We start from the raw sequence: 14891 nt of genomic DNA, 5'->3' as shown, positions 1-14891 counted from the left end.
TATAGCGGGATCATAATCTCCCTCTTCCTGCTTGTTATACCTCTAGTTATGCAGCCAAGCATCCTACTTGCTTTCCCTACCGCCTGACTGCACTGTTCACCCATTTTGAGACTGTCAGAAATCACTACCCCTAATCCCTCTAATGTTCTGAGAAAGGAGAGCAAATGATTGGACTTACCATTTTTATCTGCTCTTCTCAGAATCTAAGAGGGAATAAACCATATCAGTGTATCAGAATCAAAGAAATATTGTAATGTAATAATGTATAGTTTAGTAAACTTAGCAATGTTTAAAAGGATTTTTAAAAAGGCTTATTCATTATAATCTGGGTACAGATAGCATAGTACTACAATAGATAGTACAAACTATACTTTTGAAGAGATGCATTTAGTGAAAGTATTTTCTTCAGACCAATAGGTGGTACACATTTGCAATTGATTAGATGCCAGATTGCCTTTGTATTTGGTGCCAGGTAAAACAATTCACTTCTGTCAAGCTTTCTAATCATTTGTGGGTTGATGTATCACACTGGCTGAAGACAATTTCAGGGAACTGTTCACTGACTAATTCAGTGTTCTACATTTTTTATGGCATTCTGGGAATATTTTACAATAAAATACTGGTGTTGGAAATGTTGATCCACAGTGCATCCCTACATCTCAGCAAGGAACTGCAATAGACATTTGCACCATTTAATTAAATGGCTGGATTTCTGGTAGGTAGAAGCCCAATACACTGGTGACCCATTTACATGAAACTATCAAAATTTATAGCTATTTAGTATTTGAGGATTTATCTGAAGACTGGAATCACCTATGGCACTGAATTTAATTAATTAATATCTTGCCCAACTCCCGAAGGACACCGGGCAGCTTAACAACAGAATACAATATTGGAAAAATCTTAAGCATTAAAACAATTAAAGCTATATATATCATTCCATGACAATATCTCACCGATTACAACCGCGAGCTCAATAGCCCTAGGCCTGCCAGAAGCTTAACTGCTTAACTGCTTTTTGGAAGGCCAATAGGGTGGCAGAACCCCTGACCTGGTTCCAGAGATCGGGGGCAGCCACTGAGGAGGCCCTCCCCCATGGGCCCATCAGCCGCCACTACTTAACTGACGGGACGTGGAAGATATCTCAATGGGTGCTGGGAGTTGTATGGCAGAAGGTGGTCTTGAAGATAACCTGGCCCTAAGCCATGTAGGACTTTAAAGGTAATGACCAACCCCTTAAATTGTGTTGTGGTTAGCTCTGGCCCAGCTCCTGCCCCAAGGACTGAGGAGGTGGATGCGGGGGAAACATCAACATGTCACAGGCCTGTTTTGCTGCCGACAGAGTCAGACGGTGAATTGTCCTCTGCAGAAGGAAGTGACGGTGAGATGGAGGAGGGCGGCTTGGAAGACAGCCCAGGAAGAAGTCAATCATCCTTATCTTCCTTAGATTCGGATGAGGAAATAATGATAGACCCAAGCATGCGTAGAGCTATACATAGGAGTGAACAGCTTCAAAAGTATTATAGGAGATAACTGAGTCCACCTGTGGTTGGGTGGGGTTCAAGTAATTAGGGCTGCTGTTAAATTGGCAGCGTGCTGGCCTCGCAGTGTGGAGATTATCTGATCGTACTGGTTTGGACCGTGACTTGCTGTTTCAGGACTCTGTTGATTTTTCAAAACTTTGAAACCAAGGCAGAGCAAAGTGTATGTGTTTCACCTTGTGGAAGAAGGAGGGCTGTGACGTTTCTTCACAGCTGCTAGCTAAGTACTTAAGGACTGTTTAAGGGGTTTTTACAGCCTACAAGTTTGTTTTGGGAAGAATGCTCTTTGCAAAACAAAAAGGGTGCTTTGTTTCTTTCAAATTTTGTGATAAAAGACATTGTTTTTGAATTTTCAGGTGTGTGTGTGTCTGAATTTTTTACCCTTGAATTTTTGGGAGGCTCATACCATAGAGCCCGGCTGAACAAAATTGTGCCCAGAGATCAAGAGGAAGTCAGAGAGGGTTCACAACTTGGGCGTCTTCCTCGATCCACAGCTGACATTGGAGCATCATCTTTCAGCTGTGGCGAGGAGGGCGTTTGCCCAGGTTCGCCTGTTGCACCAGTTGCGGCCCTATTTGGACAGGGAGTCATTGCTCACAGTCACTCATGCCCTCATCACCTCGAGGTTCGATTACTGCAATGCTCTCTACATGGGGGTACCTTTGAAAAGTGTTCGGAAACTTCAGATCATGCAGAACGCAGCCGCGAGAACCATCGTGGGGCTTCCAAGATTCGCCCACGTTTCCTCAACACTCCGTGGCTTGCATTGGCTGCCGATCAGTTTCCGGTCACAATTCAAAGTGTTGGTCATGACCTTTAAAGCCCTACATGGCATTGGACCAGATTACCTCCGGAACCACCTGCTACCGCACGAATCCCAGCAACCGATAAGGTCCGACAGAGTTGGCCTTCTCCAGGTCCCGTCGACTAAACAATGTCATTTGGCGGGCCCCAGGGGAAGAGCCTTCTCTGTGGCGGCCCCAGCCCTCTGGAACCAACTCCCCCCGGAGATTAGAATTGCCCCCACCCTTCTTGTCTTTCGTAAACTACTCAAGACTCATTTATACTGCCAGGCATGGGGAAGTTGAGATATTCCTTCCCCCTAGGCCATTACAAGTTATGCATGGTATGTTTGTGTGTATGTTTGGTTTTATAATAAGGGTTTTTAGTTGTTTTATTATTGGATTGTTACATGTCATTTTTATCATTGTTTTTAGCCGCCCTGAGTCTACGGAGAGGGGCGGCATACAAATCCAAAAAATAAATAAATAAATAAAGTCAGTGCAGTTCACAGAGGATTGGTGTAATGTGGGTGTACCTAGCTGCACCCACAACAGCTCACGCAGCTACATTCTGGACCAGTTATAGTCTCTGAGCACTCTTCGAAGGTAGTTCCATGTAGAGCGCATTGCAATAATCTAGTTGTGAGGTGACAAGGGCATGATTGACTATGAGGAGTGCTTCTCGATTCAGGTAGGGTCACAGTTGGTGCACTAGACGAAATTGTGCAAAGGTCCCTCTAGCAACAGCTGTCAAATGTTGATCTCGTTTTAGCTGTGAGTCTAGGGAGACCCCCAAAATTTGATTAATTTTAACCAAATATTATTAATATGTGATTTCAGAATATTAGGACTGCATATATATAGTAGTATTTAATAAAGAATAGTATTTAATAGAAGACATATAATAGTATTTATGATTTAATATATTTGGACATTTGTCAACAAATGATTTTACACTAAATCCATCCCTATCAAGACCTTTTCATCTAAAAGCATTTTGATTTGGAAGGAGAAAATACATATTGAAAATTTTAAATAAATATTAAAATGTTTTATCCGATACTTGATACATGAGGGGTTTTTAAATATAGTCTGTTGCTACTTCTGTGCCAGGATTATTTTTTGCCTTCTTATAATAATGTTATAAAAAAACTGTTTTAAATAATACTCTTCTAGTTTTTACTGATGTTTTAACATTTATATGTATACAGTCATTGCGAATTGAAAAATCACAGATATATTAGAATAAAAAAATCCATTTAAACACTAAATTCTATGTATACTACATAGACTTCTATTTTCCATAGGAGATATTAGATCCAACAGTTAATAACTTGCTATTTGAAAGGTTAGCTTTTTTTCTTTATTTTTAAATCAAAGATGGTCCTAACAAATTGTTATTGTATCATTTATGACAATTACATTCTGCTTTTGCTCCACAAGTTCCAAGTGTTGTACATTAATATCCTCTTATTTTTCACCATACTAATTTAATGAAATGTATTAATCAGAGATAAGAAAGGAATTAAAAATCACCCTATGGCTCAGTTGATTTTAAAAACCACATCTCCCTTGCCCCAAACCAAGACTGGAACAACTTTTCCTAATTATTGCTTAGCACATAAAATAAATAATACCCACACCCACCAATCATGCACTGATCTTAGTTGTACCAAAGATTTTTTAAACTGTTTAATTGTTTTTAATTGTTGATTTTAAACTGTCTTTTAAATATTTAAATATTTAAATTATTTAGATTTGTATGCCGCCCCTCTCCGTGGACTCGATAGATAGAGACCATCATCTATTATCATTTGAGACCATCCTAAGGAAGCATCAGATAATCTAGTATTACTGCAATTCACAACACCTTTTCTAAATTTCCCATCCTAAACAACCAACTCTTTTTGCTTTGGAAATATACCTGTTATTAGAGCAAATTGAACCACCCTGTCATATAGAATCATTGTACCTAATCTTGCAAATATCAAATTTTAAATATTTACATAATTTTTTAAAAAAACTGGCATTTAAAAAAAAAAATCTGAATAGGAGAACTAATAAATTGTCATTTTAGTACCAAAAAAAATTGCTTTCCCTTTTCCTGGTTGTGCTTTTAAATCTCTAGTAAAACAACATGGGGGGGAAAAGACATTAATTTAAATCCATTCTTCTTACAGAGAACAATGCAAAAGCAGCTTCATATATTTGCAATGATCTGGAATCTGTGATTTGTGCTTCAGGTCGTTTTATCATCCAGCCAGAGGGATTTGTATTTTGTATTTTGTATTCTTGTTGTGAGCCGCTCCAAGTCTTCAGAGAGGGGTGGCATACAAATCTAATTAATAATAATAATAATAATAATAATAATAATAATAATAATAATAATAATAATTGTCATAGAGTGCCTTCCGTCCCCTATTCTAATGTTTCTCTTTTACTAGTATCATGTATATAAATATTATATCTTTGTATACCACCAATACCATGTATATAAATATTATATCTTTGTATACCACCAATACGTACAAATAAATAAATAAATAAAATAAGCAATGAAGATTTGATATGATAATCAATCTCCTTAAGATCAAGGCACTCTTGCTTATATATCGATTTGGGGGGCGGCCAAACATTCAACAAGTGGAGGCTTCCACAGAGAGAGAGGGAGAGAGAGGCGCAAAAGCCCGACCTGTTGCGTTTGCAATAATTTAAAAGAAAAAGAAAGAAAGCAATGCTCTTCCTCCCCCCCCTCCACCAACCTCCATCCCCTTCACAAGAGAAAAGGGTTAAATTTATCTGAAGCCGAAGGACTCATCAGTTCAAAGCCCGAGAAAAAAGGAGGCGAGGGACCCGCCGCGCTTACATCCAAGAAGATGGAGAGCCCCTTGGACGTGGTCAGGGCAGAGCGCAGCTCCTCGGAGGAGGAAGAGGAGGAAGAGGAGGCAGGAGCTGCGTCCGGGCTTTCAACGCCATCCATGTTTCTTTCCCTCCGGACCTTCCTTGTTGCGGCTCTGCCGGGAGGCGAGGACGGCAGCTGCCGGCGAATTGCCGAATCCACAAGGCGACCAAGGAGGAGCCAAGCGGCGTCCGAACGAAAGAAGGGGAACGCGCGCTCTCAGCCCTCGGGCGCCGCCGGCCTTGGCGCCGCCCTCACCTGGTCTTTCTGCTCCGCACGCCGCCGAGTACCGGCTTTGGAATGGACGCTGTTAAACTGGGTGAAACCGAGGTTTTAGAGCATGTACAGAGTGACGCCGTACAGTATCCTTTGGGCATCCATCAGGGGAACACAGATTTGAACACTAGCATTAAAAAGATTTTTTTTAAAAGAGAGAGAGAGAGAGAGAGAAATGAGTCATCACTGTAAGGCAGGGGTGACTAAAATTATTTGTTGCCAATATATACTAAATGGTTAATTTCTGCAAGTATAAAAACCGGATGTCCAAGTGCTGCCTCTATGTTGATTGAGATAGGCAGGGTTTCCCTTGGGTACCATTTATTGGGGGTCAAGGGAAAGGGAGGGTTTTGCCTTCTCATGATTCTTGACAAATCTAGATTTTCTTTTATGTACACTGAGAGCATATGCACCAAGACAAATTCCTTGTGTGTCCAATCACACTTGGCCAATAAAGAATTCTATTCTGTTCTATTCTCTTTCTGTTCAAGATCCCCATGTACAATTGATGTGGGCCACTGTGTGACACAGAATGCTGGACTCAATGGGCTTTGGCCCAATTCAGCAAGGCTCTTCTTATGTTCTTAAAAAATTCCTTGCTAGGTCAGATTAAATAGTCCTCCCAGAAATCTCTAGGCAGCCTAAAACAGGGGTCACCAACCCCAGTCCATGGACTGGCCACTGGGCCATGTCATGCCAGAAACAGAGCAGCACAAAGGAAGCCCCATCCGTGGGATGCAGACAGCCCTCAGATCCACAGAAAAGACTCTCTTCACAGAACCTTCTCAAGCTCCCGTCTACCAAACAATGCCGGGGAAGGGCCTTCTCTGTGGCGGCTCCGATGCTCTGGAACCAACTGCCTCCAGAGATCTGCACTACCCCCACCCTACTGGTTTTCTGGAAAGCCGTTAAGACCTGGCTTTTCTTGCAGGCCTGGGGCCATTAGTTACCATCTGAGTCGGCCAAAAATGATTGAAAGTATGTATGGTTTTTTTAAAGAGTTATTTTATACTGTTTTTTAATTGTTATTATTGTTGTGGTTATATTTTCACATTCTCTTTTAATTGTTATTATTATTGTAAGCCGCCCAGAGTCCAACTGGAGTTAGGCAAGATATAAATTTCACAAACAAACAAATACATAAATAAATAAATACCAGCCCGTTGCCCAAAAGATTGGGGACCGCTGGCCTAGAAGGAGGCCATGGGCAATGGACTTTCTTCACCAGTGGCTTTCCAATATTCTCTGCTTTTGAACATAGAAGTTGAGGTGCTCTCCATCTCTTAGAATCCAATAAAATATGCATTTTTTCAGAAATTTGCACTCTGAACAATGTCAATTTGGAAACGTTCTCTATAAATAAAAGACTGATAGAAATAGCCAGTACTGTTTTTGTACTGCATCCTCCCCACCCCCAAACAAACTACAATGAGGTCAAACTGCAGTGAGGTCAAACTCAAACATATAAATTACAAATTGTGTTTTATAAAGAATGCACAAAGCGGCAACCCGTGTGTTGGTTTTATGCAATTTTATGCAAACTGAGTAAATATAGTTACTTTATGGCTCAGAGCATGTCATGCAAAGTATGAAAACTAGATTGATTAAGTCAACCTGGTTATGTGAATCATGGTAAGGAGATTGTGGGAAAGTTGATGGCATACTTGAAGATCTTTGAGAAGATTTTTGGGGAGCTTTTAAAATAATGTTTCTTGTCAAAGTACACTCACAGCTGATTTCAAATAGATCTGCCATGCTAATATTTGTCCAAATTGTACAAAATTAAAGTTCTTTTTTTTTTTGGTCTATTTTCAATCTGTGGGTGAAGAATAACAAGAAAATTTCCATGCATCAAAATCAAACAGAAAAAATAACAATTCTATTTCCTTTCCATCTGTGCTATTTTTACTTTCAAATAAAAGTGATTTGGGGAATTCAAATAGTTTCTGACAATAGCACATTTTTCTCATTTCCACCAACAACTTCTGTTATTTATTCCTTCAAACCAGCATTCACTTGGAGGAAGGCTTGAAAAAATTGAATGCTTGCTTGGTAATTTTTATTCTACAATCCTTTGGTTGCTCTTTATTTGCATATTGCTGTTTTGTAATGATTTTTTTTTTAGAATAAAATAAGGTACTTTAGCAGAGTTGGAAAGGACTTAAAGGTCTTCTAATCTAACACCTGTTCAAACAGGAGACCATATCATTTCAGACAAGTGGCTGCCTAATCTCTTTTAAAAATGTCCAATTTTGAAGCACCCACTACTCCTGAAGGCAAACCATTCCACTTGTTAATTGCCCTCACTATTAGGAAATTTCTCCTTAGTTTTAGGTTGCTTCTTTCCTTGATTAGTTTCCCTCCATTCTTGTCTTGCCTTCTGATGCTTTGGAAAATAGTTTTACCCCCTCTTCTTTGTAGCATTTATTTATTTATTAGATTTGTATGCCGCCCCTCTCTGTAGACTCGGGGCGGCTCACAATACAATAAAACAATTCATGACAAATCTAATAATTTACAATTTAAAATATTTTAAAACCCCATTATTAAAAAGACATACATACAAACATACCATACATAAATTATATAGGCCCGGGGGAAATATCTCAGTTCCCCCATGCCTGACGACAAAGGTGGGTTTTGAGAAGTTTACGAAAGGCAAGGAGGGTAGGGGCAGTTCTAATCTCTGGGGGGAGCTGGTTCCAGAGAGTCGGGGCCGCCACAAAGAAGGCTGTTCCCCTGGGGCCCACCAACTGACATTGTTTAGTTGACGGGACCCGGAGAAGGCCCACTCTGTGGGACCTAATCGGTCGCTGGGATTCGTGCAGCAGAAGGCGGTCTCGGAGATATTCTGGTCCGATGCCATGAAGGGCATAATGTGGCAGCCCCTCAAATACTGGAACATTGCTACCACGTCACCCCTAATCTTTTGTTTTAACTAGCCATACCCAATTCCTGTAACCATTCTTTGTATGTTTTAGCCTCCAAGCCCCTAATCATCGTTGTTGCCTTCTTTGCACTGCTACCAAACTCTCAGCACCTTAAAAAAAAAATAACGGGGTGACCAATATTCCAGTGGATTCCCTCTTCTCAACCACCTTCAGTTTCCAACTCTGCTCTTAAAGACTGCCAATTTTGTGGAAAATAAAATCTTACCGTGGGAGGGGAAATCCACAGGTAAAATGCAATATTTTGTATAGATTCCTATATCCTTTCTCACATACTAAGTGGCTTTTAATTGCTCACTGACTCTGAAAGAAACAAATTGTTTGCTAGACCTTTGGGGATGATTTCAACCTAATTTTGAATTCAAGTCTTGTTCCTATGGTTTCCTTCAGCCCTGTTCATTGTGGGACAATTCATACAATCATCAGGATTGTTTTGATTAAGTCAACACATTGTTCTATAAGCAGTTGTATTGTATTGGGTTTTGTGTGTGTGTAATATTCTGTTTATGGTGCCCATGCTTGCCAAAAGGCTTGCCAACTTTCAAATTGGCTGAGCAGCTAATATCTTCTACAGTAGCTGTCTGTGTAGGCATTACAACCGGGCAATGTTTATCTCCATGCTGTGAAACACTCCACCTGCTGATTTCTTCAGATCTAATTGTCAAGTAGGCTTGAGTGAGATATAATTTGCATCATTCCACTCTAGCTGAGACACATACACAGAGAGAAAGAGACACACACACACAATATGCACTGCAGCAGACTCCTGCTGGAGTCTTCTCAGTAGGTTTCAAAACAAAGTTTTGTTGACAGCATTCTACACATAATGTGGTTGTGCAAAACCTGGAGGGGGTGCTTTGCTTTCATGTTGCTTTGAGCACAGCAGCCTTCAAAGCTGCTTCATTAAATAACCTTCAAACCCCACTTCTAAAAACAAATGGAAATGGCTGCATTGTTTTGTTGTATACTGCTAAAAGGCCTTGTTTGATACCGAAATAAGTGTTTGCATAGCTCCTGTGTGTGCTTAGAAAACACTCTGGATATTTCTAGATTACTGTTGAAAAACCCTCCCAAGACCTGCGAGTGACTCAAAACTTCTCGAGGGGCAATCACATCATTCCTGTTCATCTATGGAATAACTGTAACATAGGGGTGAAACAGGGTCAGAAAAATGATCCCTCACATAGATGTAATACCATTGTTATATAATTTTCAATTGTTACTCCTTTGTTGCCAGTCTTGATCATCAATACATTTGATTTTCAGAACCACAGTTTGCATCATACAGATTTCCTAAAATTCACTGCAAATTGAATCTTGGGTTAGGTCCCACAGTCGGCCTTCTCCATGTCCTGTCGGCCAGACAATGTCGTCTGGTGGAGCCTAGGGGAAGAGCCTTCTCTGTGGCAGCCCCGGCCCTCTAGAACAAACTCCACCCCCGAAAATACATACCATCTCCTCCCTCCTGGTCTTTTGTAAAGCTCTAAAGACCTACCTCTGCCGGAGGGCATGGGAGCCATGAGAGACAAGACTGTCTCCAGCTGATGTTGTGAATGATTGAATTGAATGAGTGGGAATGAATGCATTTGGGGGCTTTTTACAATTTTATTAATAATTATTTTTAAAACAGTGATTAGATTTCTTCATACATATTGTTTTCATTATGTTGTACGCTGCTCTGAGTCGCTTTGAGTAGGGCGGCATAGAAATCAATCAATCAGATAGATAGATAGATAGATAGATAGATAGATAGATAGATAGATAGATAGATAGATAGATAGATAGATAGGCAGGCAGGCAGGCAGGCAGGCAGGCAGGCAGGCAGGCAGGCAGGCAGGCAGGCAGGCAGGCAGGCAGGCAGGCAGGCAGGCAGGCAGGCAGGCAGGCAGGCAGGCAGAAAGAGTAGTGTTCTGTCGGGCTCTCTGGTAGACTCCTCCTGAAAATTCACAGGTACAAATTTCAGACACACACACGTTTGAAAATTCAAAACAATGTTCTTTATAATGAAAATTCATTTAAACTAAGCCCTCTTTTGGTATAGCAAAGAGCACTCGTCTCCAAACAAACTGGTAATTTGTACAAGTCCCTTATCAGTTTTGTGATACTTAGCTTGCAGCTGTGAGGCAATTCACAGCCCTTCTTTCATAAAGTGAAACACACTTTGCTCTGGTTTAGTTTCAAAGCGGGGGAAAATTAGCACACAAAAGGTCAAAGTCAGTAAAGCAGGCACGAAACACAACAATCAGATAATCTTCCACAATGGCCAAACCCACAGGCTGCTATTTATAGGAGCCTCACTAATTACCACAGCCCCACCCAACCACAGGTGGCCTCATTTTCTTTGATAATAATCTCTCAGTTGTTGTTGCCTATGCATCGCTCTCCGCATGCGTGGCTGTATCATTAACTCTTGTTCTGAATCCAAGGAGGAGCTAGATAATTGATCTCCTTCTGAGCTGTCTGCCACACTCTCCTCCTCCCTGTCACTCATGTCTTCTTGGTCAGAGGAGCTTTCATCAGCAGATTCCATGGGGGGGGGGGCAAAACAGGCCTGCAGGATGTGGATGTCTCCCCCACATCCACAGTCCTTGGGGCAGGAGCTTGGCCAGAGCTAACCACAACAGATTAGTATACAGTATTGTGTCATCTTATAGATAGATAAGTTGTACAGTTTCTCAACCAAAAACACAGTATCCAAATGAGTATTTTGTAAGATATTGTTAAAAATAATAACAACTGTGTTAAAAAAAAAAAGAACCCAACATCCATTGTAGAACAAAGCCTTTATTAAGTTCTAGTCAAAATTTTATCCAAGTCTGTGAGTTATTTACAGTCTTCACTGCTTTTGTTTCTACCTTGATTAATGGCTGTCATTGTTGTAAGCTTAAAACAGACAAAGAATATATATGAATTAAAAAGCCACTATTGTGCTAATTTATTTCTCTACTTATTTTTTGTCCTGCATTGTTTGATGGATTTGAGCTAATGAAAGAAAAAGCAAAAAACAAAAATACATTACTGAGTTCCAAATGTTACCCTTTATTATATTTAGTTCATAGTGTTTTGTTTACATAGATTGCATTCATTTATTATTTTTATAGATTGTGTAAAAAGCTTTACAATACCATATTTGATAGAAAGTTGGACATAATTCATAACAAATAAAGTATAATTCTATAACTGGGAATTGCACTATAATATTAAACAAATTAATTTTAAAATGAGCTTGATACAACTGGGTGAGCTTAGCGCTGGACAAAGAAGTTCAGGATTCATTGTTTGCAGCTAATTGTACTGGTTTTATGCAGGTTCTTTTATTCTTTAGGAGCACAAAATGAAATGATGAAATCACTGTTAGTTGGGTAGCTTTGTGGCAAATCTGACCTCCAAAGACTGTAAGAAAACAATAACAACACTAAAGGCAGAATGAGTAAGAAAGTAACAAATAAATTTCCAGCTGTCTTATTTTCTTCTGGATCACCCTTTACTTAGAATCTAATAACCTACTATCAAAAAAACAATTTGGATTCAGAAAGAAACTATCCTGCAACCTACAACTACTTCACTGCAAAAACATCTCGACTACCCACCTTGATCAAGGAAAATCCATCGATGCAATTTATATCGACTTCTGCAAAGCCTTTGACTCAGTGGTTCACGACAAACTTCTCCTAAAACTCAAATCCTATGGCATCTCAGGACTCCTCCACAACTGGATTACTGCATTCCTGTCAAACAGGCAACAAGTTGTCAAAATCGGAAGCGCCATTTCCTCCCCTGTCCCTGTCAAAAGCGGCGTTCCCCAAGGCAGCGTACTAGGTCCTACTCTTTTCATCCTATACATCAATGACCTCTACGATAATATCGCAAGCAACTGTGTGCTTTTTGCTGACGATGTGAAACTTTTCAACACCACTGACAACACACTCACTCTCCAAAAAGACCTTGACTTTGTTTCAGATTGGTCTAACACCTGGCAACTCCAAATTTCAACCAACAAATGCTCTACCCTCCACATCGGCAAAAAGAATCCAAACCTCATATATGAACTGAACAAACAAATTCTCACAGCCAACCCACACTCAGTAAAAGACCTCGGAATACTAATATCAAATGACCTAAGTGCTAAAGCCCACTGCAACAATATCGCCAAAAAGGCTTCCAGAGTTGTAAACCTGATCCTACATAGCTTCTGCTCTGGCAATCTCACACTACTGACCAGAGCCTACAAAACCTATGGCATACCTATTCTCAAATACAGCTCAGCTGTCTGGAACCCACACCACATCTCAGACATCAACACTCTCGAAAACGTCCAAAGATATTTCACCAGAAGAGCCCTCCACTCCTCCACTCGAAACAGAATACCCTACGAAAATAGACTAACTATCCTGGGTCTTGAAAGCTTAGAACTGCGGCGCCTAAAACACGATTTAAGTATTGCCCACAAGATCATACGCTGCAACGTCCTTCCGGTCAATGACTACTTCAGCTTCAACCGCAACAACACAAGAGCACGCAACAGCTTCAAACTTAATATTAATCGCTCCAAACTTGACTGTAAAAAATATGACTTTAACAATCGAGTTGTCAAAGCATGGAACTCATTACCGGACTCAATAGTGTCAACCCCCAACCCCCAACATTTCTCCCTTAGACTCTCCACGATTGACCTCTCCAGGTTCCTAAGAGGCCAGTAAGGGGCGTACATAAGTGCACTGATGTGCCTATCGTCCCCTGTCCAATTGTCTTTCCTTATCCCTTATATCATATATATTCTCTCCTTCCCATCTACTTCTCTTCTTTTTATTTCCTATCTTTTTATATATTACTTAATGTCTATTCTCTTTCATATGTATTGTATATTGGACAAAGAATAAATAAATAAATAAAAAATGACAAGCCAAAGCTCATGTAAGGAAAATTCACCAGTCTCTTTGATCTTACCCTCGTTATTTATCAACCTTCCTTCTTTCCTTCAATCTCCTGTGGTTTTAATCAGGTGTTTCGTTGTAACCAGTGTTTTGGGATATGTAATCTGGTAAAATGTCCAACCTAGATTCCCAGGTATTGTTTTTCAATTTCCAAAAAAGGAAAGATACATTCCTTCTTTGAGCCCTGTTTTGAAATCCCTAGTTGAACAAGAAAGAAGAGGAGATAACATCAAACACCAAAGAAGGCATTCACTATTGCTGCATTTCTTCCTGCCCAGTTGTCTTGGCTTGACAAGATAGACAGGTGGTTGTCGAAATCCCCTAGTAGGCAGCTTCATCCTTTGATGTTACTGGGGTTTTTTCTCTTTAAAGCTGGTGCCTTTCTATAGATGCCATTAATTACGCAATTAATCTAACAGTAAAATCTTAAGATTAAAATGCAGTTAAACAGTGAAACCAATGAATCCACTGAATAACAGAATAAACAAAAGCACATTTTATATCTCAGGGAATTTTGAATTTCTGGTTCTGTAGAAGCCTTTGCTTTTATTTCTACTCGTTCTGTCTCAGTTCACAGAATGCTCTTTAATTCGTAATTTCTTCAACAAACATGCCCTCTCCTGGTCTAAAGAGAAAACTAGCTAAATTGTTTTGAAAGAACAAATTTTGCATGTGAATTTACCATTCCACTAAACTACTTGTAGCATCCTAAAAGATGCAATATGTGGCACAATGACATAGCAATAAACTAAATTCTGAGAAAAATTTATTACAACAGGATTAACTCATACTGTATAGTCTATTATCTATGCTAATAATCTGACATATTTCTTAGTTTTAACATTGAAAATGTTTGATCAATCTACATTTGCATCAATTCATCTGAGTAGCATTTAAAAAATAAAGTTATTATTATTACTTTCTTAGAGTTGGAAGGGACCTTGCAAGTCATCTAGTCCAACTCCCTGCTCAAGCAGGATACTTATTATTGTTATTATTATTATTTATTAGATTTGTATGCCGCCCCTCTCTGGAAACTCGGACTCTAAATCACCCCCAGACAGATGGCAGTCCAATCTCTTTTAAAAAATATTGAGTGTTGGGGTGTTCACAACCTCCGCTGACAAGCCGTTCCACTGGTTGATTGCTCTCACCCTCAGAAAGTTCTTCCTTATTTCCAGACTGGTCAGCTTCCATCCGCTGTTCCTAGTTTGGACCTCTGGAGCCCTGGTAAATAGTGTGACCCCCTCCTCTCTGTAGCAGCCCTTCAAGTATTTGAAGACTGTCATGTCGTCGTCCCCCGCACCCCCTCTGGACCTCTGTTCGCTAGAATATCCATGCCCAGTTCCTGTAACCTTTCCTCGTATGTCTTAGTTTCTAGCCCCCTTTATCAGTGGTGGGCCCCAGCCTCAACAGTGGGGAACATGGTTCCGGTGGTGGCCATATAGCACATAGGCTAGCACTGGTGGTGATGTCAGGCGTGTATGTGCCACTGGCGCTTCCCCGGACCT

The 14891-nt window shown here is 40.2% G+C and overlaps 1 protein-coding gene across 1 annotated transcript in view; it reads right to left on the bottom strand.

Moving 5' to 3' along the window:
- Positions 1-5356, bottom strand: part of NECAB1 (N-terminal EF-hand calcium binding protein 1) — a 34445-nt gene extending 29089 nt beyond the window's left edge. Inside the window, exons 1-2 of the mRNA XM_070748030.1 lie at positions 5190-5356; positions 179-203 (exon numbers count right to left, since the gene is read on the bottom strand). Coding sequence (XP_070604131.1) covers positions 179-203; positions 5190-5303 — 139 coding nt within the window. The 5' untranslated portion in view covers positions 5304-5356. The remainder of the gene's footprint in view (positions 1-178; positions 204-5189) is intronic.
- Between the last annotated feature and the right edge of the window lie 9535 nt (positions 5357-14891).

Source organism: Erythrolamprus reginae, chromosome 3 (genome assembly GCF_031021105.1).
Source record: "Erythrolamprus reginae isolate rEryReg1 chromosome 3, rEryReg1.hap1, whole genome shotgun sequence".
Classification (NCBI taxonomy): Eukaryota; Metazoa; Chordata; class Lepidosauria; order Squamata; family Dipsadidae; genus Erythrolamprus; species Erythrolamprus reginae.
The sequence above is the reverse complement of the archived record's forward strand: the minus strand, read 5'-3'. Positions and strand labels throughout refer to the sequence as shown.